The 24833-nt window shown below is 38.3% G+C and overlaps 2 protein-coding genes across 6 annotated transcripts in view; one reads left to right on the forward strand and one right to left on the reverse strand.

Annotated features, from left to right (window-relative positions):
* The window catches only part of LOC101848085 (calpain-2 catalytic subunit), a 38445-nt gene extending 29745 nt beyond the window's left edge, over nt 1–8700 (reverse strand). Inside the window, exon 1 of one of the 2 annotated variants that reach the window (XM_005089404.3) lies at nt 8467–8700. The gene's annotated coding sequence lies outside the window, so the exon portion shown is untranslated. Of the gene's footprint in view, nt 1–5660; nt 5791–8466 lie in introns of those variants that run through there. The other variant, XM_005089405.3, reaches the window with a different exon arrangement.
* A 100-nt stretch (nt 8701–8800) lies between these two features.
* Nucleotides 8801–21213, forward strand: LOC101848480 (RING finger protein 24). Of its 4 annotated transcripts, none has more exons than XM_013080610.2 (6): nt 8801–8868; nt 10912–11054; nt 14782–14824; nt 16537–16575; nt 17789–17868; nt 20014–21213. In XM_013080610.2, the coding sequence occupies exons 2-6, from the start codon at nt 10951–10953 to the stop codon at nt 20138–20140; spliced, it is 393 nt and encodes a 130-aa protein (XP_012936064.1). In that variant the 5' UTR covers nt 8801–8868; nt 10912–10950; the 3' UTR covers nt 20141–21213. The 4 variants fall into 4 exon arrangements, with proteins under 4 accessions (XP_012936064.1, XP_012936052.1, XP_012936058.1 ...); XM_013080598.2 differs by having other exon boundaries at nt 8807–9020; XM_013080604.2 differs by having other exon boundaries at nt 8807–8951.
* The last annotated feature ends 3620 nt before the right edge of the window (nt 21214–24833 follow it).

Here is a 24833-nt window from a genome sequence, read left to right on the forward strand (position 1 = left end):
TAAAACATTAGAAATAAAACCGTATAACCTGGCACCCATCGGATTTTAGCTTGATAATTCTGACTATCCCACCTGCGAGAGCAGGAATGAGGGTTGGCAGTTTTTGTTGTGTTAACAATGAGGGGCCATGTGCTACCTTACCCACCAACCCCATCTTAGACTCGTCTCCTAACTTCGTTTGACGTCAGATTCACATGATCACACCCTTGATAGTCCAGCATTCGCTGACATAACCATGGGAGATCTCCAAAAAGGTATATTTGTGTGATATTTTTTGTTGGTTTCATTCATATAGATCTAGTAATTTCCTATTTTTTTCTTCATTCCTAATGTTGCTGATAATGTTATTAATGACTAAAACTCCCCACTTTTCCAACAGTACTGTTTATCTCTTGACAATGCTGACATTTCAAATGCTTCTTTATGAATTTTTGTTTCATTTGACACTATTTTTTTGTCCACGTGTTCGTCCCTGTCTTTGTACTGGAAAGTCACCGAATTGTGAAGGCATTTTCCCGTATTTGGACTACTGTCTTTTCTCCTAATCATTTTTTTCCGTTGGAATTGTGGAACCTGTCCACCACACCCGCCAACCCCCAACGAACATTATGTTATATGTGTTTCTTCTTCACCTTAGCAGAGACTGAGCCCACCATTTTGAAACTTCACAGTGACTGTAAAGATGGTTCCAATAGGGAACGGGATGGAGGGTGCCCATGTCCCTCGGATCGTGACTCATTGGAGCAGAGGAAAATAGGACCAACACTTACATTACTCAAACGCAATCCCACATCATCACCACCATTATATCTAAAATCATCACTGTTCTCAGATCAATGACTTACATCTACAATCCTGGAATCCCTATCTGCTATTACAGTCACTTGTTATACTAAGTATGCATGTAATACACTATTGGACACTGTCATACGCACTTCTTTTCTACTAATCAGATGGCGTCAATTGCATATAAATGGGCAAGGGATAAAAAAAATAATTTTAAGTATTTCTTTATTTTCATTTGCAGTGTTTATAATTATTGCAGTTATTGCTTTCTGTAACATCTTTCGAAATTCTTTGAAAGTCTATTTCGTTTGTGTTTTGTACAGATTATTTTCTCAGTTTCGTAGAATGCTTTATCCTTATATCAAACCCTAACTCACATAATGCTAATACATTCCATCAGATGAAGCTACACTTGCTGCGTTACCTCTGACCCTTAGCACAGTGGAAAGTGATTAAAATGACCAAGCTAATATCACCCAAGCTGATGATACAAACGTTACGTCATCATTGATCTCTGCAAAAAAAGACACGGAATGAAAACGAATGGAAGGGTAACAAAAGGAAGAGATTGAAATTGAAAGAATTGGGAATGCCTCAACACATGTCAAGGCACCAAGCGAGCAGGCTGTGAACTTAACGTCCATTGCAGTTGTAAATTGGTTGGTATAAAATGCAATGACATCACTAGTCACTCTCTTGTAAGGAAAAGAGAGCCTACGTATATGCCATGATAAACAATATAGACAAAATGAGATCTTAAATAGTAAGTGAAAACCCAAGAAGAAATTACGCCCTTCAATACCACTTAAAAAGTGTCAAAGGTCAAAGAATTTCAGTTTGTAAAACAATGTTCATGAACACTACAGGACTGACCAACTGGTTTATTTAAAGTGTCTTCTCCGAAAAAAAAAAAAAGCACCCAAGAACACGTCATGCCCACCACGAGAGAGCCAAGGATGACAAGTTATTCCATTAGGAGGAATTTTTCGACAAACTTTCGAAGATGCCCTCCTATTACTATCACAAGTCAATGACAAAATTGTATCTGCAGATGGTATTCCAAAGCACATCAGATCTGCATTGAGTATACATGGAGAAATATGGCAGAGAGGCAGAAAAAAATATTGAGCTATCAAATGTTTTGCCAAGAGTTCAAGAAGAACAATAATTTGGGTTTATTTTCAACCAAGAAAGACCAGAGCGACATTTGCACCAGCTCTGAATCTGGAAAACTCACAGAACAGAATACACAGCTCATCAAATGAGGAAAGCTGCAGCTAGAGCAGAGAAGGAGGGACAGGGAAGCTGCATTGAATCCAGAGAATAAAGTGTGCGTCCTTTGTATGGAGATCCAGTATGTCCTCCTGGCAGCATCACAAACGTCTCAAAAGACATCAGCCTTATATTATAAAACAAAACTGGCAGTCTAGATTTTACGATATATGATCTTGCCACCAGAGATGTCAGATCGTATGTCTAGGATGAAAGTGAAGGTAGTCTGAGCTCCAACAGTTTTCATCATGTCTGATTCACTACCTCAGATCGCGAGCGACTGACTTCAACCACTTCATCATCTACAGTGATTGGTGCAACTACCAAAACAGAAATGTCATCCTGGCGAGTGAAGTGGCCTTGCTGACCAAAGAGCTTGACATCACAGCTGAGCAGAAATTCCTAACCAAGGGCCATACCCAAATGGAGGAGGATTCAGTCTATGGCACTATTTAGCGATTGCTCAAAAACGCACTGATTTATATCCCAGTGGACTACTTGAACATCATGCTCAAAGCCAGACGCATCCCCAGGCCCTATGAAGGTATGTGTCTGGACAACAGCTTTTTCAAATATTTCACAAAGGTCGGAGAGTACAAACCAATATGCCCAGGGAGAAAAGCAGGTCATTGACTTGCAGGCATCAAAGTACACTCCAGACTTAAAAATTCAGCACAAACTGAACTTTGATGATGAATGGCAGGCGCTGCAAGGACTATGAAAGCTGAACAATCAATGTACAACAGTTACTGGTGGATTTCTCTACAAAAACAGATTGAAGATAACTGCTACAGCAGTTGAAGGCTGCCATACCACAATGCTACCACAGTTACTATGACACTTTGCCTCAGTGAGAAGTTGTGAAAGCGATCAAGTCAAATTGAATTGGTGTAGAATATTTGAAAACAATGGTGACTTTTTGCCGTATATTGCCTTGTTATAACTATAGGAAACAGAGTGAAACAGACATGCTTAATCTATTGTTGAGAAAACTCAATACCGTAGTTGTCAAGCCGAGCTCCTGAAGAGAGTTGGCATATTCTTTGACACTTAGTCTTTTTATAATAATAATATATTATTATGTTACCTACTTCATTCTAACGATTGCTGAGGTAGCAGCTAGTAGAGTTTTGTGTGGCTTTCTGCTTTCATTTCTTTCTAAGTATTACTTTTTAGCAGGCATTTGAAGGACAACCCAGGGTCAATAGTACCGTGTCAGACACTGTCATAAATTCTAAAGGCCTGCTACTGCTACTACTGTTGTTGTTGTTGTAGCTGCTCTTCTTTACACTTCAAACCTCCTGTTTTCTACTTCAAATGTAGTTATTAGATCCATTGCTCTGTTCCTAATCTTCTACTTCAAGTAAATTTTCAACTAAAAAATTGTGACTGCTGTTTTTGCCCGAATTGATTCCATAGCACTGATTTGAAATGACTGTAGCTGATAGTATTAAATGGTAGCACTAAAATTGTGCTGCACTCAAGGCCAATATAGTGGCTTCCTGATAAAACAGGCCACCCCACAAAATTGAGGTTTGGTTGGTTTTATTCTGAAAAATTTAAGCGACAAAACCGTACATCTCACGCAGTTTCATTAAAAGTGATTTTTAAGGAAAAGCAGGTCAGTTTTTCTGTAAAGTGTTTTTATAGGTGTTTAAATTTAGGCAGGCGCTGCAACGCCGCGTTCTGAATAGCTCTTGTGCTATTTGAAACTAGATCTAAAGATATTATCTCTGTGTGCACTTTATATTTTGCCATCACACATCATGCCGCCCAGGGGCGAAGGCTGACTTGTTTGACAGGGTAATCAAAGTGAAATGGGACCAGATAGGGCCTGTAGATATCACACAAGAATCTTACTCGAGGCGGCGACTCTGAGTTGTGAATGAAAACAAATCCGGAATTCATATTGTATGTTCAACCGCCAAAATAATCGGGAAAGTATCTTATTAAATATCAGTTCCCACTAAAATTAAACTTAACTTTAGATGTGAATACATAAACATAAAGCAAAGAAGCAGAGATGCCAGTACTAGATCTATATGTTATAGATCTACCAGTGAGTCTAACTCTTTGGTAGAACATGACAATTATTATTTTTTAAATTTCACATTTGGCTGTTTTTGTTAGCCTTTCGCGGCCAGGAGCTGGAGTCATAATCGAGGTCACGATCTGATTATAGGACGGTAAAAAGTCGAGGAAAAAAAACAAGCACAAGCAGCAGTCAAGAGATTATTAAGAGTTAGTTCCCCTCACATTTGTGAGGTAGACTCGACCAGTGTTAGTTAGCTTACTTAATCAGGGCTGGTGATTGATTTTAACTTTGGCCCCAAAGGGGTGAACAGGGTATATGTGGCAATGAAACAGCTTTGACTGCCATGCACATGTTCCCTTCAACTCTATTCCAGCCTCACTTTATTTGTTGATTACGAACGTCTTTTGACATTTAATTTATGAGGTTTACGTTTAAGGATGAATTTGACAGCGACAATGTTTCAAAATTAGAAAGGGAAGCAGTGATTATTTAATTATATAGACGCTTCGCCCCTGATGCCGCCTGATCTAGATCTAGGCTTCGGTGTTTTAGTTATCAGGGGGTAGTGTCTACGTTCTCTGGCGTTAGGCCTAGAGAATGTTTACACAAGCTGTCTATGTTCTCTAATGTTCAGTGCTTCCAAGCGTGGCATCGAATCCCGGTCCCGGAAGGTTTTTTTTTTCTACCCCTGAGCCTAAAAAAGAATAAATTAGACTCACAGACCAAAGAAAGCCACTATTGAACTTTAACCAGGCCTAAATTGGTAATAAAAGGAAAAATATATGCCTACTTTGTAGGTAAACGCTCCTCCTGGGGACAAAACCATGTGCCTGCTTCATCACTACATAAAAAACTACAAAGCAACAATTAAGTTATAATTATGGGAAACAAGCTATTATTATGGGAAAAAATTGTTGGTCAGCGGGGAAAAGGAGAAGCAGAAAAAAAAAAAATTCCAGGACTTCGGGATTCGTTCCCATGCTCATAAAAATAATAATGGTTTGACTTCAAACGCAGTACCGCTGTCCATTCGGCCATCGCAGAACTTCCAACAACGAAAGGTAGATTAAGCTTGATATTTATAACACACAGCGTTTTATTTAGCACTTGTGCTAATTGCAATGCTGCGCTTTATTTAGCACTGGTGTTAATCGCAACGTGGCATTGCAAATAGGCACTCCTTAAATTTAAAGTACTAATTTATCCTAAGACACTTTTGTTTTGAAATAAAACAGTTTTTTCCTTCTCCTGTAAAATTTACACTGCTGGGGTTAGTCGGTTTTATTACAAGGCCGACAATATTATATAGATCTATGTGTGTTCTGCAGTGGCAGTTATTAGCCCTCTTATATCTGTGTGCGGGCCTAAAAATTAAAAAATTACCCAAGGCTATTATTATCTATCTATGAAGAGTTATAAGATGCACACATCAATCTACCTGTAAAAGCAGCTTTACCAACTTATTTCCTTACTGAGAGCATAACATGGTTTCAGTAGAAAACATTTTTCCATGAGTAGGCTAGTGGTTGATTTAAAAAGTCCTTAAAGCAAACAAACCGACCTTCACCTTTTGGCAAAGACTCCACTGGCACTATAAATGAATCCTTAGGCTATAGATCTAGATTAGATTCTATGTCCGAGTTCTATTTTTTACTCTGACCAAACACTTCTATAAATTTAATTAACGCAGTGGCTATTTTTACGGCATGCCGTAAAGATAGCCTCCCAGTGAGTCGCAGGCTATTTTTACGGCGATCCTCGAAAAGCGACCCTACTCCGCCTCTCATGTACGCGACATGCCTCAATGTATTAGATCTAGGCCTATAGGGGCCGTTCAAAATATAAACTTACACCTCAAAGGGGAAAGGGTGTCTTTGGCTTCTGAAAGAAAAGTGTAAGATTGGGTGGGGAGGTTAACCAAATATGACACTTCTGTGAGATGAACGTTTTGCTCATGACTGAGAAGAAAAGGTTAAAGAAAAAATGGATAAATGCCAGTAACAAGACCCAGATCTGCATGATCACTGCAGATCCCCGTTGTTGTTTTTTTTTTTTTTTTTGAGGGGAGGGGGGGGGGGGGGGGGGGTTACAAATAATTTTGAAATTATGATTAAAATTCTGTAGGTGGATATCTTATTTCTTAATATGTTTCTTTGTAACTTTGCAACTGTTTTGTTGATCTGTTAATGTCTTGATGTCTTTTATTTGTAAGGCACATACCTATTGCATTGACAACAGTCTCAATGTCTTCCACATATATGCGTTTCTTTTTAGTCCATATGGTTTGATTAAATGGTATTAACTGAACTGATATTTTTTTTTACAAGCTAGTTAAAAAAAGCCACGTTTAGTACAGGTATCTTTAAAATAATAATGGAAGTTGAAGATCGGAAAAAGTACTAATATTAAATTGGTGTAGGTGGGGGTTGGCAAATGTGAGAAAAGTGGTATTGGGTTTTGTGCTTTAAAAAAGTCCCCAAAAGTGTAAGATTATATTTGAACAGCCCCATAGGTTTTCCATTTCCTCCTCTTCACCGTCATTCTATTCTCTTCTTCATCTTCCTTCTCCCTTCCTCCACCACCACCCACCACCTCTTCCTTCTTCTCCCCACCATCATCATTCACCCTCTCTTTATCATCACCACCATCGGAAAAAGAATCACCCTTGGGGTGAGCTGTTCCCCGTAAAAATGGACAGTAATAATATGAGCACATCAGAAAACAAAACACAAAAACTTAAAAAATGCGATCTATTTCATTATTTGAAAGAATCCCACAACAACAAGGTCCTAGTAAAGAACATAAAAACATTGAATTGTTTAAGTCCAGAATAAAGACTATAATTATGATAATACTAATAATAGAGGACATTTAATTATTATATTATAGTGCCTTACTCTTGGTTTTAACCAGCTCAAAGTATGTTACATTAGTCTTTAGTTTAGTCATTTAGTAAAATGTAGTATAAAATAACAAATAAGGTAGTAGCCTACAAGGCCTACAAGCCAAGACGGAATTTATAAGACTGAAAAACGTGTTCTACGTCATCAGTTTGTGACTGCCGTAAAAAGAACATTTCAGTTAATACAATTTAATCAAACCATATGAACTAGAAAGAACGCATATATGTGGAAGACATTGAGACTGTTGTCAATGCAATAGGTACGTGCCTTACAAATAAAAGACATCAAGACATTAAAAGATCAACAAAACAGTTGCAAAGTTACAAAGAAACATTAGGAAATTAGATGTCCACCTACAGAATTTTCATCATAATTTCAAAATTATTTGTAACCCCCCCCACCCTCTCAAACACAACAAAACAAAACAAAACAGCAACAACGCGGATCTGCAGTGATCATGCAGATCTGGGTCTTGTTACACATTTATCCACTTTTTCTTTTACCTTTTCTTCCCAGTCATGAGCAAAACGTTCATCTCACCTTCCCACCCAATCTTACACTTTTCTTTCAGAAGCCAAAGACACCCTTTCCCCTCTGAGGTGTAAGTTTATATTTTGAACGGCCCCTATAGGCCTATATCTAATACATTGAGGCATGTCGCGTACATGAGAGGCGGAGTAGGGTCGCTTTTCGAGGATCGCCGTAAAAATAGCCTGGGACTCACTGGGAGGCTATCTTTACGGCTTGCCGTAAAAATAGCCACTGCGTTTAATTAAAGTCTTAGGCTCTGAGACTGTGATACACGCACTTCTCATTTCACACTTTAAAAAAGAAACGAAGAACTTTATTTGCTGTAGACTGTAGATCTATACACCCAATTAAAGATGAAAAAAATATAGATCTAGATCTAGATATATTAGTTATTAGAGTCTTGATCTAGAATCTAGATCTAGATTCTAGATCTAGTATCTAGATCTAGATAGATGTAGATATATCTAGATCTAGATTATAATCCATATCTAGATCTATACGACTATACGTTGACGTTGTGAGAAATACATTCATCATAACTTTTAGTCGATTTCAGCTTTTTTCTTTCATTATCAAGTCCCAACGCCCAACATAGAAGCAGTAGATCCAGATCTAGAAAATCTAGATCTATATCTAATCTAGAACTAGTCTAGATCTAGATTCTAGAATCTAGATCTAATCTAGATCTAGATCTAGAATCTAGATCTAGATCTATCTCTAGACTCTAAATTTTATTGCTGATAAAAAGAATTAGAAGTCGTTAGCCTAGAAGAAACCCGCTCAAACTTGGCTTTGTTTTTACAGTTGGTGAGCAAATATTGTGACAGTTATAGAAACATAGATGATAAATGAATGATCCAAAAGATTCCACAGCGCTTTCACAAATGCCCATTGTTTTTATTTTTTTTCAAAAAGGGATTTTCTAGCTGTGAAACAAACCTATCCAGCCGCACAAGCTCCCATCGGAACCATCGATCATTCAAAGACCACCTGGCAACAGCATAAACAACATTGTCCTAATTGTCCCAATAAATACCCCTAAAGTCGTAATACAAAAACACAGTGCGAAGTACACACGTTATTCTTTTTATTGTAAGATCAGGTAAGACTACATAAAAAATAAAGAAATAATGTATTTTAATGCTAACCTGTGGACGATTTTGCATTTTTATGATAGCTAATAAGCGGAAAAATTTGCGGCATTTAATTATTTGGGACAGGAAATTGTTCCTTTTCGTGAACTCTCCACTTTGACATTATTTTTCTTCGACCACCGCCTTCTTGTTATGGTTCATGTAGCCTTCAGCAGTCAACTGTAACATCGTCGATATCAAGAATCAAGTTAGTAGAGGCGACTTCGATGACATTTAGGCCTATGTTGTTATTCACCTGCAGTATTCTAGATCTATGTGGACATTACGAGGGTGCGTCTTTCTCCTTGTCCAGACATATGCATTGAAAAAGAGATCAGTGTCGCATGACAATACTCATTTGTAAGTGTAGGCAGTGTGCCTCTATGCCCCTCTATGCTTTTCAACTACAACTATCGAGTCTAGAGTAATATCGAGCCTGTTACAAATTAACAGCGTAGCGTGTGTTCAGCTTGCGTAACCGGCCATAGTTTCATTGCATTTCTGGCGCGCTGTGCAGAGGTGTTCTCTGGAGATCTTTATATTTTTAGCTCTTTTCACTCAGTTTTATTGATTGATAGATCCAGATTCTGGATATTGATCTAGATCTAGATATAGATCAAATATAGATCTAGATCTATCTAAAGTCTAAGTCAGATAAAAGTTTCATTAGGCTTTTCTGATGAGTGGCTAGATTCTAGATCTAATCTAGACTCTAGACTCTAGATCTAGATGTAATTAATTATGGTTGATGGATAGGCATGTGTCGTGACCCTGGCAGTGATTCTCAACCGTAAGTATGGTGAGGAGGCCCTGAGGCCCCACATTACTATTGTTTTGGGATCTCCCCCCACCCCTCCCCATAGACTCACTTGACTTTTTCTCTAAAAAGTAAGGCAGCGAAAAAGTAATCCTCTCTGGACTGTCTCACACTCACACTGTTTGCATTAAACTTCAAGCCCCACTGCTGACAGTGTCTGTAAATTTTCACTTTCATTCCTGCAGGTAGATTTACTGCTTTTGGGGTTGGGGAGTAAAAACTGCTGCACCACATCTTGGCCTATATTTTTACGGAATTCTCTGCACAGTTGAGAACAATGGCTAATGGCCATGTCAAGCGCCATTTGCCAATCAGCGCGATCTTAAGATGGCGCAGAACCATATGACGATCCTCAGAAAGCGCGGCCATCTCGAGATGGGCGCGACGCGCCATCACACACAAATGATTTTGCAAAGTTTAAAATTAATCATAATTAAGACCAATATGATGCAGTCAAAATATTAGACAAGTGACACTTGCGTCCTCCTGATTCTTTTTTGTTTTAAATATTTAGAATTATTCATAATAAATTCTGTGGAGGTTTATTTGTGAACTTTGCAAAATCATTTGTTTGTTTGTGTGTGTGTGTGCGTATGTGTGTATGTTGTTTTAGCGTGTGTATGTGTGGTGTGAAATGACTTTTATCTATCTTGGGTATTTACAAAAACCTCTCTCTCTCTCTCTCTCTCTCTCTCTCTCTCTCTCTCTTTCTCTCTTTCTCTCTCTCTCTTTCTTTGCCACTCTCGCCTCCTTGTGTGTATATATAATAATAATATGTTGTATTGTTTGTGTGTTTCCAAGCGATCGGCAGATGGCGCAATTCTTGCTTGCTTTGCACAATCTTAAGATCGCGCAGCTTTATTCATTTTCGGAAATAATCTGTAGATGGCTGCACTTTCTGCGGATCGTCATATGGTTCTGCGCCATCTTAAGATCACACTGATCAGCAAATGGCGCTTGACAGCCACTCGGAAGTCTTACAAATCAGCTCTGTTCAAGAAAATCTCTAGATCTACTTTTAATTGAAATTGCAAAACATGAAAATGTATGGTTTCGAAAAATTAATAATACAGGAGGAGCATTTTATAACCTGCTGGCTACTTGTCAGTAAGGACATGGTTGACTGGATGAGGATGGAACCTTTGTTGCTCTGTGATGAGTGAGAATTTATTGTGATCAATCTGTTGTGATCTCACACAAAGTTGTTTCTGAATTGACTTTGTCTGAAGAATTTGAATGAACCTTTATCATACTTTATGACGTTAAATTTGATACAAGATGACAAAAATGTAATGCTGCATTGATAAAAATATTGTTTTGACTCTCCCAACCCACTGAATAGCTGTGGAGCCATCTTACAAGATGTTGATTCATCCACTTCTCAGTCGTAGTATTCTAACTTATTGTAAATATTTCTGATTTTGATTTTGACAGGTGACAAAGAATGAATAGGGGTGCAAAGATGTGATCTCAATGGCGGAACCTCAAGATATTCCATTCAATGTGTCACTGCCTCTTCTTGGTGTTGGTGCTTTCACGCTCTTGTTGAGTTTTTGCTTTTGTTGCTATTTGTGGAGGTAAGAAAAAAGCAGTGCTGGTTTAGTTGAAGGTCTACCGCCTTACAATGGTCTAGTCTACGGTAAGTCCTTCCCAAGTGACCAAGGTCTACTCTGATCGAGATAGTCTATTGTAGCAAAAGTACTGCCTGATTCTACGTGGTAAAGACAGCGCTGGAGCAGGGGTGAAGGGTCTACTTAATTAAATATCACTGTTCTTCCCTCCTGTAATTTGGGAACATCGTCACTGTCAAATACAATCATAGACGTAGGCCCTCTAAATTTAGATAATTTAAAGCTGTGTGCACAACACTCAAAAATGTTATACAACATAAATACCCTTTTCACCTATTTTGGGCCACTCATTTATAAACAGTCTCAAGCCCTGATTATATAAACTAAGACTTGGATAGGTAGAGTCTACCTAAAAAAGGTGAGGGGGGCTAACTTCTAACCTCGTGGCTGCTGTGAATGCTTGTTATTGTTGTTGTTTTTCCTCAACTTTTTACCACACTCTTTTATCAGGTCATAACATGATTTCCTGGTCACGAAAAGCTAGACTACGACACCCAAATTTTAAACCAAATTGGTAAATATTTGTTGCAATGTCATCTCTGCTTCTTTGCCTTCTGTTTGTGTATTCACATCTTTAGTTAAATTTACTCCTGAAAAATCTTGAGCCCACAGAGTGCGTAAACGTTATATAGTTACATTTTGCCTAAAGTGGAAATAGAATTATTTCATGAGATATTTTCTCGATTATTTTGGCGGTTGAACATACACTCTATGAAATTAGGATTTGTTTTCATTCATGACTTGGTGATGCTGCTTCGAATAAGAAGTTTTGTTAATTAATTATGTTCCTTTTACAATGGTAAAGTTTTTTGTGTGTAGCCTCATTTCTAAACTCGCACTAAAAGTCAAGGAAAAAAAATTCAAAGAAAGATAACTAACAAACAGTTTAACGGAATTTATTCATTTTTTCAAAAAAGATGCTTTCGACTGTCTAGTTTAAGTGCGTACAATTTCAGATTTCAATAATAAAGAGAAGTTCATGTAAAAGGAGTTTAATTGAAATCACACTGGTTGGATTTCAAAAGTCTGAACCGTTAAAGAGTTCTTCATGAACATTGTCAATAGTGGGTGTAGTTTCCCAGTTTCATCGAACAATTGGTACAGCACTGACGCAAGGACAGGACATGCCTTTGGAGAACTTGTTGTGATAGGTTCTGCCACTCCTGGACGAGGTAGCCCAAGTGTTGTTGAAGGTTTTGTACAGGAGGATGGCTGTCCCTTATCCGCCGGTCAGTGTAATCCCAAATTATCTCGATTGGGCTCAAATCCAGACTGCAAGCTGACCAGTCCATGCAGGTGACACCTCGCTGCTACAGGAAGTCCCCCAGGATGCGTGCGCGATGTAGTGTGACATTGTCATCCTGCAGAGCAGTCTGGGATCCAATCTGTTGCAGGAGAGGAACAGCAAGGGAACTCAGGATTTCACCCCTGTATCTTGCCGTGGTCAAATTGCCCTGTACCCCTGTACATGGTACAGGGGGGGTCCTGTGGTGAGCTGAGAAATCTCCCCACTCCAGAACGGACCCTCCACCGTAGGGCGCCACCTGCTGGATGCAGTCAGGGTGGAACTGCTCTCACCGGCGCCTCCAGACTTAGGTTCGCCTGTTTGGGTGCAGCTGGTTGAATCTGGATTTGTCCGAGAAGACTACCTCATCCCACTGACGTTCTGTCCTCTGTGAATGGTGAGTAGACCATGCCCGGCTAGCTGCTTTGTGGGACGGCGTGTGCGTTTGGCGCCTGGCAGGGACTTGAGGAGCGAACCAGGCTCTACGGAGACGGTTCCTCACAGTCTCTTCGCTCATTGGATGTCACGCGTAGTTGGCCCATGATGTGGTTTGCAGTGGTGGTTCGTGACGTCAAGGTCTGCCATCGTTCTTGCAGCCTCCTTATGACTGACGGAGACACCCAAGTCGATGTGCAACGACTCAGAACGTGGAGCCATCTTGGATCCAGGCAGAGGCTCGTCCTCTGTCGACCTCAGGCAGCGAAAGTCATTGGACCATCGTGTTGTAGTGAAAGATGGCTGAAAAACGCTGGCTTATAAAGGGTTGCAAGTGAGCGAGATTCACAGCCAAGACATCTATTTAGCATGTGCCAAGCTCAGTTTTAACCACCAGTCCCTATGCCAATCTTGCTGAGGCAGGAAAATTTAGCCCATTTTTCATACTTTTCGGCTGTGTTTCAGTATGCCCTGCACCGTCACTGTGAAGCTCGTGCTTTCAAATTTACTGTACAGGCAAACTGTGTCTCGTCGTCAGTGTGTGTGCCAAGTTTGGTTGACTCAGCTTAACAGATTTGTGAAATATTGAAGTTTGAATTTGACAGGTGAAAACACAAGGTGTTCCTTGACTTTTTTGTGCTAGTTTAACTGGTTCTTTGTCTCACTTTGATTACCCTTTCAAACAAGTCAGCCTTCAGCCCTGTGTTTGGGGCACTTAGATCTTAGGCAGTAGTGTCACACGATTACCCTGTGTGGATGGTGGATTGCTCATTATTTTGCGGTGTCGTTTAGATCAAAGAAATTTGAGGTAGTAGAGATTATGATTGATAAAAGTAATTTATCCTGCATGTGACCTGACAAAACTATTTTCTAAATCGGGGGGGGGGGGGGGGGGGGGGGGGGGGGGGGGGGGGTCCGTATCCCCCACCCCTTCCCCCAGACAAACTACCACCATGGAAAAATATTTAATATGGGAAGTGACAGTCTCAGGCCTGTGTATACATGCAAAGGGAAAAGGTAAACTGATCCTTGTCATAAGTCCCAAGCCTTTATATAAAGTGGTAGGTGTGTTAGTTTAACCAGTTGTGAGCATGGTTCGGCAGTAGACTGAAAATTAAATCAGAAACATCACAGTAGACTTTCAATTAAACCAGCACCAATAAAAATGATGTCAACCTGTTATTATTATTTATTATTATTATTAAATTACCACCATATCAAATTTTGTGATAATAGTTTGTCAAACTTGTAGGTCAGTGGAACACAGAAACTCCCATCACCCCAATCTCTGTTTCCTTCTCCTTCATAAAGAATGACAGTGTGTTATCAGTTCTGGAATTGCATAACTTCTTCTGGTTTCACATGCGCCTGTGTTCTAAAAAAGTTGATTGCCCTGAACTCAGATCAATCGGGCTCTTAAGTGGATTTTTATTTTCAAAACGAGTTATAGAGAAACTGTTAAACATGGGTAAAAGTAGACTTTTAAATGGACCAAGCTTTTAGACTGCTTGATCTTTGACAGAAAGTACTGTATAATTTATGCATTAGTGTGCTTAAATAGATTTCGTACATCTGGGCTATATCCTGACCTAGCCTTGAGTAAATTAGCCTAAATTAGGGTACTGATTGTGGTACCAGAATCACTGTACACCTTGATTGCCTCTGTTTCGATTCAACCTGAATGGTTTTTGATGTTGACATTGATCATGCTTCCCTCCTATCTACTGTCTGTTCTTACAGCCTTGTGAGAAAGAGTGAACCAGAATGATAGCATATGTTGTATTACTTCTTATCACATTATAAAATGGTTTTTCAAAAATTTTCTTTCTTCATTATAATATTATTTGGAAACTTATTCATAGGCCTGTGTCTTAGGTACATACATGAACAAAGTATAACTGGTACAGTGTGAGTGCCTTTTCTAAATTCATTTTTTTGTTAATTCTTGAACAGGTTGAAAAAAAATGCACAGAGGGAGGAGGCGGGCTTTGTCACAGTAAGTTGGAAGGTTTTGTCAAAGCAGCCACTTATGTAAGATCATGTGGGAGTTCACCTTTGTGACCTCACTGATGTTCCAGTTTAGATGAAACTATTTCTTGTTTGAGAGTCTAGCCCTCTTTGTCTTCATAATGAAAGTATTATTGTCAAGTGAAAATAAGTCAAATTTTTACATTTTGTTTATATATATGGATTATGTACGATGTGTGTGTGTGTGTGTTTGCCCTGGTGTGTACGTCTTTGTGTTGGAATTATGTATTGGAATGTTGTTTTTTTCTGCCTCAGGTAACATGGAGTGAAAATGAAGAACTGCTAAGAGAATCTTCTAAATTCTAAAGATTTTTATAATTATCTAGTCTTTGGTGGAATGATTGTGGAATGAAATTTATAAAAGTGATTGTCAGCTTTCATGTCTTTTTGAAATTTGAGACAGATTTACTATGAGCTGAATAGATGTGTCTGTTTTTATTTTTTATTTTGACATGTTGAAAAAAAGATGTTATACCATTTGTAATGACCATATATATCGAAAAGAGATTCAGCTCCCATAATATTAATACTTGTTCAAAATGTAGGTTATACTACTAATTAATGAATGCTTTGTATGAAATTTTATGTTAGTTTTTCTCTATCAGTGAGGTCACTAGGCAAGAGCCAACATTTGAGAAAGGAAGACCACAAAGTAGCCAACAAAGAGAGTTAATGGATTATTGTTCAGTCTACTTTGTGGCATTTGATAAAATGGAGTTGGAGAGCTGTCATAGTTATTTATAGAGTACCTTTGTTCTGAAATGCAATCTATGAACAGATTCTCAAAATTCATTTTCACAATTGAACCATGTCCCATTTGTGTTCAGTTGAACTGAAGTGGTGGAGTTATAGTATAATTAAAAGTGTATATTTATCAGTACAAACTGAGCATATGATATCTCATGTTTAAATTAAATTATTTTAATGCATATTTTTTTGGTTTACATTAGTGTTGGAATAATGCACAGGGAAAGGGAAATGTTTAAAAAATGTAGGTCCACCCTCCATGATAAAAAAAAAATGAAACAACCAGGACATACAGCCACTGAAAAATTACTCCAAGAGCTCAGAACTGACCCATTGAGTTAACTTCCATTTAAACATTGCCTATCTAGACTCGGAGCTGGAGGTAGCAAAGTCAAGAGTTGGTTTCTAATGATAGTTTCGTGTAATTTTCTGATGTTTTGAAAGTGCAGTGCTCCTGGCATCTCTCACCCCTGCCTTAAATTAGCATTGGGAGTAGCACCCAAAATACTCAAGGAAAAGGTAAAATATTACCAAGTATGTATATGTGAGGCAGCGTGGTGGAATCAGGCTCTCGTCAATTTTTGGGCATGTAGAGTTATTGGTATCATCTTAAAGCTTGTTCACCTGTCTTTATTTGGATGAAAAAAATATCCAATTAACTTGAATACAAGTCGAGATATTTGCGAATGAAGGAGGAGGGGGTCATCTGTTTTCAGAGGTAAAATTAATGAGAAAATTGCCGCAAAAGATTAGTTATTTCCTTAGCTTAAGAGTACGTGATAACTGAAAATTTTCATTTTTTGTGCCTTTAATCAACGAAAAATGCCAGTTTCTTCACTTTGATTATTTTGACGAGGGCCTGATTCCACCACGCTGCCTCACATATATTTTAAAAATGATAACCCGATTTGTCACATTCCAATTTGTTTTCAGAAAAAATTTAACCCAAGAGGGAGAAATCAAAGAAATGAGGTAGGCTGCATTTGATTTTTTTCCTTAGCTTATGTTACTGTACTTTTTTAAAAAAGTTTTGAACTGGAGCAGTAAACTTTAGATATGAGTATAATGAAAAGTCTTCTATTTCATTGTTAAGCACATACTTTGTCTACCATTGGGCATGGATGGAAATAAGGCTTGGACAAGATTTAGCAGTAACATGCTTCATATGCATGCCTGAAATTATTATTTTGAAACGAAAAGCTCATAAACATGCCTGAAGTTATGATTTTGTAAACAAAAAGCTTGACTTCTCCAACTATAATGTCATGCTCTACATTATTGGAAAAAAGTGCATTTTATTCCCATAGTACGAAATTCAACACTGGTCTTAACTCACCCAGCCGTAATGCAGATAGTATCAGTATGGGTGCGCAATGCTCCAACCGTAACGCCGACAGTATCGGTTTGGAAAATTTTGCTCTCGTGACCGAAAACACTATTCTTGTGTGAAGCTGACTACAGCCTAATTGGAAGAGTAAGCCTCGTTTGAAACAGACTATGACCAGAAGTGCAAGCCTAAATTAAGAACTTAGAAAGCTATATTCGTGAACCATGTGAGGGTGTGCAAAATTTGAATGCGCTTCCTTTCTTCACTTTTTGTTTACTTTTTGACTCTGTATATAGACCTTTTGCCACAGAGTATTGCATAAAAACTATGACGTATTTTGCCTTCAAATTTTCAGTAGGCCTACACACAAATAATATATTTAAATAAAATGTGTACCAAAGTTGGGTAGCATATGTTAAAATGTAGTATTTTTTCAATTTTTCGAAAAGTAGTAAAAATCTCCAGGAAGAGCTGACAACCCGGAAGTGTAGGCCTTGGGTTGAGTGAGCTAATCATTTCACAGTGAGCTCAAGTTGAGTACCCTTGGTTGTCTGATGTGGGAGTCTGATGAATAACCTCTCAGTAGAAGGGATTGAACTCAGCGATGTTAATCTCAAGAGGATTGATTGAATTATGCCCTTTTTTAATGGTTACTTTCTTATCCTGTGGCCATTGTAATACAAGTTTGCTTTTTGTCTATGATTTTTGCTTTTCATGATCGACTTTTGACTTGATGTGAACGAGCAATTGCTACTCATAACAGAAGGTGTCCTGGTAAAAGGGAGGTTCTTAAGAATTGAAAAACATTATGTTCTTATGCTTTACTTGCCCTTATTCTTGTTTTTGTTTTTTTCTCAGACTTGTCCTGTATGTTTAGAAGATTTCATTCCCAAGGAAAAGATTGCTGTGTGTGACTGCAAACATGTGTTCCATTCAAAGTAAGTTGAACAGTTACAATGGGGGTATTCCGAGGCGAGCTTATATCTCACCTCGGGGTGTTCGCATCTCAACGGGAAAAAAGAATTTTTAATTGTACGGCATGCTAGATTGAATTAACTTATATTTTAAGGTTGGCATGTTCTAAAGTCATCAAAGAGAGCTTTGCCATGATTTAGTCACGCTGCCAACATATTCTTAAAGATCCTATGTTGTAATACGATGCTCTAAATAACATGCACTCATCCCGACACCCCTTTTTCGCAAAATCGTAATATGTACACCAAAATATTCATTATAACAAAATAACTACGAAATGGTTAGTAAATCTGATTGCAGAAAGGATTTCTCCTTCCAAAAACACATCGGGTAGCCATGTTTCTGTCTAACACCCCAATTAATTACTGAGATATTGTCGATTTTCTTACAGAGTCTGCTGTTCTGTGGTCCACTGTTTAGGAGTATTTTCCTATATGTGGGTCATCCATATTTTGCTGACCTTTACAGCCCCATAACTTTTTAAATTTATGAATCGATTCTTAAAATTCAAGAAGCATAATTCTTAGAATTGAAAATTTTTTCTTAGGTACCCAATAAAAAAGAACTAAAGCGAAAAATTAAATTTTAATTGACATTGCAACTATAGTTGGGCCAATCACAGAGGTGTGCTAGATGCTCTCTAGGCTATAGTTTCATGTCGCTCAGAAGGCCGTGTTTACGCTACCTAGTACTAGATCAAGCTGACCGGCTCCGGGTGGGCTGAAAAATGCTAGGCACCCGAGGTAGCAGAAATCCCCCACGGGCCAATGGCGTCTGGCTAATCGACCCAATTCGTTCGAATAACAAAACGCTAGCCACCCCAGATCGGGCAGCAAGCACCGGCCAAAAAGAAAAACGACAAAATAAACATATAATCCTCAGTGTTTCTTTGGGGTGCTGAGGATTTTCCCATTGAATTTCTATTGTAGCGAGGTGTTTTTGCTTCCTGGCATGCATCTAGACTAGTATGTTTTTAAAGTTTACATAAAGATAAACTTGTGAACTGTTTCTATATGAAATGAAAATGTTGGTTCAAATTCAAGACATCTTGAATCATGGTTCTAAGGACTGGGTTAGTTCACCTGTGAGAGGGGGTATATTAGAACATTGTATAATTTCCTTTAAACTCTTTTGAAGGTTTCTTATTTTATCTTTACCAATGTATAGTCCTCTTTCAGAACTAATTAAGTTATATTGATTAAAATCTTGAGGAGTGCTCATCAAGTGTGTTATTCTTAGGCCTACTGTTGGTTTCAATAGGTATTGACTTGTGTCTCTTCATAAGTGAGATTTGGTTCTTTCAAGGATACTTTCCAACAAGTAGTGAGGAGTAATGCTTATGCCATCTATATATATGTAACTTTCTCACTTGCTCTACTCTTTATTAATTTTCAAACGGGTCATTAGTTTTATCTTTCATATTGATTTTAATTTTTCTGTTGAATTTTTTATATATGGAATATATTTTTTTGGTGGTGTCTGGAGTGTGGATTTTCACTGATTTTTTACAAACTTGAATTCGAGCTCAGGAAAAAATTCATTTAAAATATTCTAACTCGTTTGAGAAAAATTCAACGAACGAATTTGTAGATCTAATGGTTGTTAACTTGCATGCAAAAAAACAATTTATTTCCCTGAAAATTAAGTGTGGCATTCATTACGTAAGACATGTCAGTAAATTCCTATATGGCCGCCATAGCCATGGAAATGAAACTTTTTCTCAAATTTGATTGTGGATTTTAAGACTCCTTACTATGCTTGTTATATGTGTGAAATTTAGTAAAATTTGACCCGCTAATAAGTGAGATAGCCTTCAGGTGTAGCCCCCTCCCTTTATAAAAACAGAAAAGGACATTTCTGTTCTTATATTAATGAGGTATATATGTTTAGAGAAAGACTTTTTGGTCAGAACACAATGTTCTGTTTATATGTTCCTGTTGTATTGTAAAGCACTCAGAGCCTTTACTCTTTAAATTGGGGTTGTGCACTATATAAAGGCCAAATATTATTATTATTATTATTTATTTGTTTCATTTGTGAGTTATCAAAACCTATCACTATCTAGCTGTATACTAATGTGTTTGTGACTCACATTTTTTTTATTGCAGGTGTTTACTGCAATGGCTAGAACATAGAAACAACTGCCCGTTGTGTAAAGCACCTGTTCGTAATTCCGCAAGGGAAAACACAGGTCTGATAAGACCAACTGTTGCTTCCGGCTCTTCCACTGTCTAGAGGTCCTGGACCAGAGGGAACGGATGCACAGTGTTATTGTAGATAATTTTGTACATCAGGTTGTCTTATTTGAGATCTTGTACTGTAAAACTTCATGTTGATTTCCTTGATGAACAGTAGCAGTTTACACATCACTCCTTGTTTTTCCAATGCCCTTTGGTTGTAACATGTTTGTGTTCATATGTGAGAACCTGCCAAAGTTGTGAGTACCTTTCTTTGTACATATTGTTTTTATATGTTTTGAATTGTCATTCATCTGTATGGTTTCTATGATCTCATAAAAATGTTTTTATGATAATTCTTACTGTAAAATGTAATCATTTTTAATCACAATACTTTTCCTTATCTTTCAGTCCCTTCTCATTCTATAATGTACCAGCCCCTTGGAGTTCAAATAACCCCCCCCCCCCCCATTACTTTATTCAGCAATATGCTGGATATTGCAAAGTGCAAACAGAAAGGGTACAGTTTATTTAGGACTGAGAAAAAGGTGCTATGGGCTTCAAAGTGACTCAATACTGACATAAATGTATGTGTGTGATTGTGAGAAAAGTTGCTGGGAGGTGCATTTGGTTGTATTGAGATATAGCCGGTGGCTAGACATCTGTATGCTCCTCTATCCTTGACACCCAATGGTTTTATACTGATGTGGTTCACTTTCCTGAGCCTAGTGTCCCTTGAAGTTGCCTTCCAGGGCAGTTTTGAAGGCGCTTTTAAGTACTGATACTGGACAAAGTTTCTTCAATTTCGTTGAGGGATTAGTTCATTTTCCATTTCGCTGAAGCAACTTTTCTCAGTCAGCCTGTTATTTGCAGACTTGCAAGTATTTTTGATGTACAACATAACAGATGGAACAAAACAAGTTTTTTTCCCCCTCTTTCTGAGGTGAAAATACCTTTAGTTCTTTTATCCAGCCCTCATGAGAAATCCCAAGTTTTCTCTGTGCTTGCAAGAACTGAGAGTCCTGTAACTTGAGTAAGATGCAACCAATTCATATAGTTGTCTTGTGATCACTTTGCTTCACAATAATAATAATCATAATCATATTCATAATCATAATATAGTTATAACAATAATAATAAATTAAATTTAAATAGTGCATTTCCACAAAGAAAGTGCCCAGTTTGTTTTACAATTGCATTAAGAAGATAGTTCCGACAGTAATACTTCACAACCGGAGTCATGTTTATGAGATTATGTATGTTCCGGTGTCACAATATTGATGCACTTGAAGTTGATGTGTGATTTTGACATGGGAATCTGCCATATTTTGTCACTGTTTTTCATGGTACGTCAGAGTCTGAAACAGCGAAAACATGAAGTCGGATGTCTCATTTTGACTTGGGATGTCCTTTTTTTCGAACAATTTTATTGAGTGACAAACGCAAAGAGAGTGGCTTTCAAGTGATATGAGTCATGATACAACTTTGATAGCTGTTTTGTCGAAAAGTAGTCTCTTCACCTCTGTAAAATTAGAATTATAGCCATTCTGAAATCTATATGTAACAATACAGGAACAAGAGTGGTAAAACTTTAAGATCACTCACCCTTATTGTTATCATGTATACTCTCTGTTACATTGCTTAACTTTGCTCAACAGTAGTTGTATTAGACATTTCTGTAACCAATACCACATTGTCCTGCTGATTGTGGTGTTCCTTCTTGCCTGCTAACAATCTTAATCATGTTGCTTATGTTATTTTTATATATTTGTGTTACAACGTGGTGGAATCAGTCGTTCATCACTTTTAGGAAATGTGGAGTTATTGGTATCATCTTAAGCTTCTTCATTTTCTTGCTTTTAGTGAAAGAAAAGATACCCATCATCTTGAACAAAAGTTGAGATATTCGCAATTAAAAAAGATGTGGGTCGCCCAGTTTCAGAGCTACAATTAGAGAAATAGCGGTCGCCAAAGTTTGGTGAATTCCATAGCTTGAGAGTCCTTGGAAACTGCAAATTTACTTTTTTTTTTGTCCTTTAAACAGCGTTTTTTTTTTTTAGTAAAATCCATACAGAAATGCATTTTTAAATGGAGATGAAAGGCTTTGAGCCATAAAACAAAAATTCAATGAAAATGGCTAAATGTCGGAAAAATGCTGTTTTCTATAATTTCATTACTTTGACAAGCGCCTGATTTCACCACACACACACACGCACACACACACATACACACACACAACACACACACGCACAGAGTATATATAGATATTTATATATATATATATATATAAATATATATATATATATATATCAATATATATATACACAAACGGCCACTATCCATTTCCCCCCTTGCGTTTTTTCTATATAATTTAACCGTGTAAAACGGGCACCTGTCCAATGCGGCTGCGGCCACGTTATTTGAACACACAACCCCTATCACACTAAGCAATAACACCTGTCTTAGACGGCCACTTTAGTGACTCCATTACGTTTTGTCATAAATTGTGCACTGGCCCCTGACGTTGTGGGTGAGCTGTCATAATCCAATCACTTGTCGTTGTTGTTAGGTAGTCCCTCCAACCGATCATGGTGCGTAGGCCCCTCCCACTGTTGACCAATAGGTACCAATTTTCAGCTGCTGGTGAGGTAAGCATGTGATCCCTCATAACCCATAAGCCCCGCCCAGAACTCATACACAAATCATTCGTGAGATGAGTAGTCACTGTTTACGCAGTCTGTAACAAAGTAACAATGGACGTCAAAATGAACTTGCGACAGAAGCATCGCTCGTTCTCCGAGTGGTGGCGACTCATGTGTTTGTTTTAACATGGCACTCGGTCTTCCTTGTGTGATGCATTTCGTTTTATTGTCACCCTTGCGCAAAATCAGCAACAAAATAAAAATAACAAACAAAATACAAACCAGCAACAACAACAAAAACAACAACAGTGCGGCTACTTTCGATCGGGACTTCAGATGGGAATGGTTTCTTTTCTTCCTCTTGATCAGTCCTGCCTAAGACAGCCACCTGTCTTATACGGCCACTTTTTTCCTTGACAAAGGGTGGCCGTCTTACACAGATTTGACTGTGTGTATATATATAATATATGTACAGTCAAATCTGTGTAAAACGGTCACCCATTGTCATGGAGAAAAGGGGCCATATACAGGTGGCCATCTTAAGCAGGACTGATCAAAATGAGGAAAACAAACTCTTCCGAGGTCCAAACTGGGGCTGATCTCGGGCTTTAGACTGCCATAAGGCTAATTCAAAGGGGGTTTTGTTTTGTTTTTTAAAGGGGGGTGGGTGATGTAAGAAAGGTGTTTTGTGTTGTTGCTTTGTTGGTTTGTTGTTTTTTTATGGTTAGCTTTCTTTTCGTTGCTAATTTTGTGCGAGGGTAAAATAAATGAAAAATTATGTAAGTAAGACGATGAAGACCGAGTGCCATTGTAAAACTAGCACACGAGTCGCCACCACTCGGAGAACAAGCGAACCTTCTCACACCATCTGGCCTTTGCTGCAAAGTTGGTTGTTGTTGGTTTATGATGCTGCTGTGTCTTTCTGCAGTAGCTGTTGTCGTGTGAAGGTGACTTGCAGTTTTGGCACCAGAATTTGGTTTTCCTCATCATTGGCTTTGCAGCAGCCTGCAGTACTGATGATGCCAGTGGTAGTGGGTCCCATTAAATCTTTTCCGTGTCCTCAAAGTTTCTGAGGGACACATTGAACTCTGGAAATTTCATAGAGTCATTCTGTGTGATAACTGCCGTGAAGGATTTGAACTCTCCAGGCAAACCTTTCAGGACCATGGCAATCAGGAGACTGTCACTGATAGTCTCACCTGCATCTTGAAGTGCCGCTGCCGTGGTCTCCGCTCTTATGATGTAGTCAGTGACGGATTCTTTCTCTGACTTCTGAAGAGAAGTGAGCTACGTGTAGAGGGTTATCACCCTCGGTTTTCCTGTGGGCTTGTCATGAGCCCTCAAAACCTGTAGACTTTCTCCCATCATCCCTGGCATCCTGAATGATCAGGGAGAGGGATCTGTCGTCCAAGACCTGAAATATCTCAGTGAAAACTTTACTGTTCTTCACAGCGTCCACTTGCCGGTCTTCATCTAGTCCAGTTAGGATGTCATCTAAGCCTTGAAATTTCAGTAAGCCTAGGAATTTTACCTCCCACAGTTCATATTATCTCTCATCACCATCGAAAAACAATCTTGTCCTTATGCTGGCGCTGGGTCCATAACCTGTTGAGTTCATAATTGGACTGATGGTGGTAGAACTTAAGTAAACAGAGGAAATAATGAAATAAAGGAAGAATGCGAGTCTGCTCATAGAAAAGCACACTTTATTCTTTGCTCTAACAGTACGACATGAGGGAGGAAGTAGGTCTGTAAAAAACAAAAGCTTTATGGGTAATTGGGATAATTGTTCACGGGAAATAACTAAAACCATCAGTGGGTTTCTATTACAAGACACTGGATAGGATTACGTCCCTGTAGTTACTCGACAATGTAGGATATTGTTAAGGTCATGATGTAGGATTCACCAATGGCATATTATACGGTAGGTTAATATGATTCTAACAAACGTCAAAGTCCATTTTTACTTTGTTATAGATTAGGTAAACAAAATAGTAACCAGTCACCTCTCACACAATTTGTGCATGAGTTGTGGACGGGGCTTATAGGTTATGACAGATCACGCTACCCTCACCAGTAGTTGAAAATTTATTGTTAGGCCTACCCATT

This window comes from Aplysia californica, unplaced genomic scaffold (genome assembly GCF_000002075.1).
Source record: "Aplysia californica isolate F4 #8 unplaced genomic scaffold, AplCal3.0 scaffold00006, whole genome shotgun sequence".
In the NCBI taxonomy this organism is placed as follows: Eukaryota; Metazoa; Mollusca; class Gastropoda; order Aplysiida; family Aplysiidae; genus Aplysia; species Aplysia californica.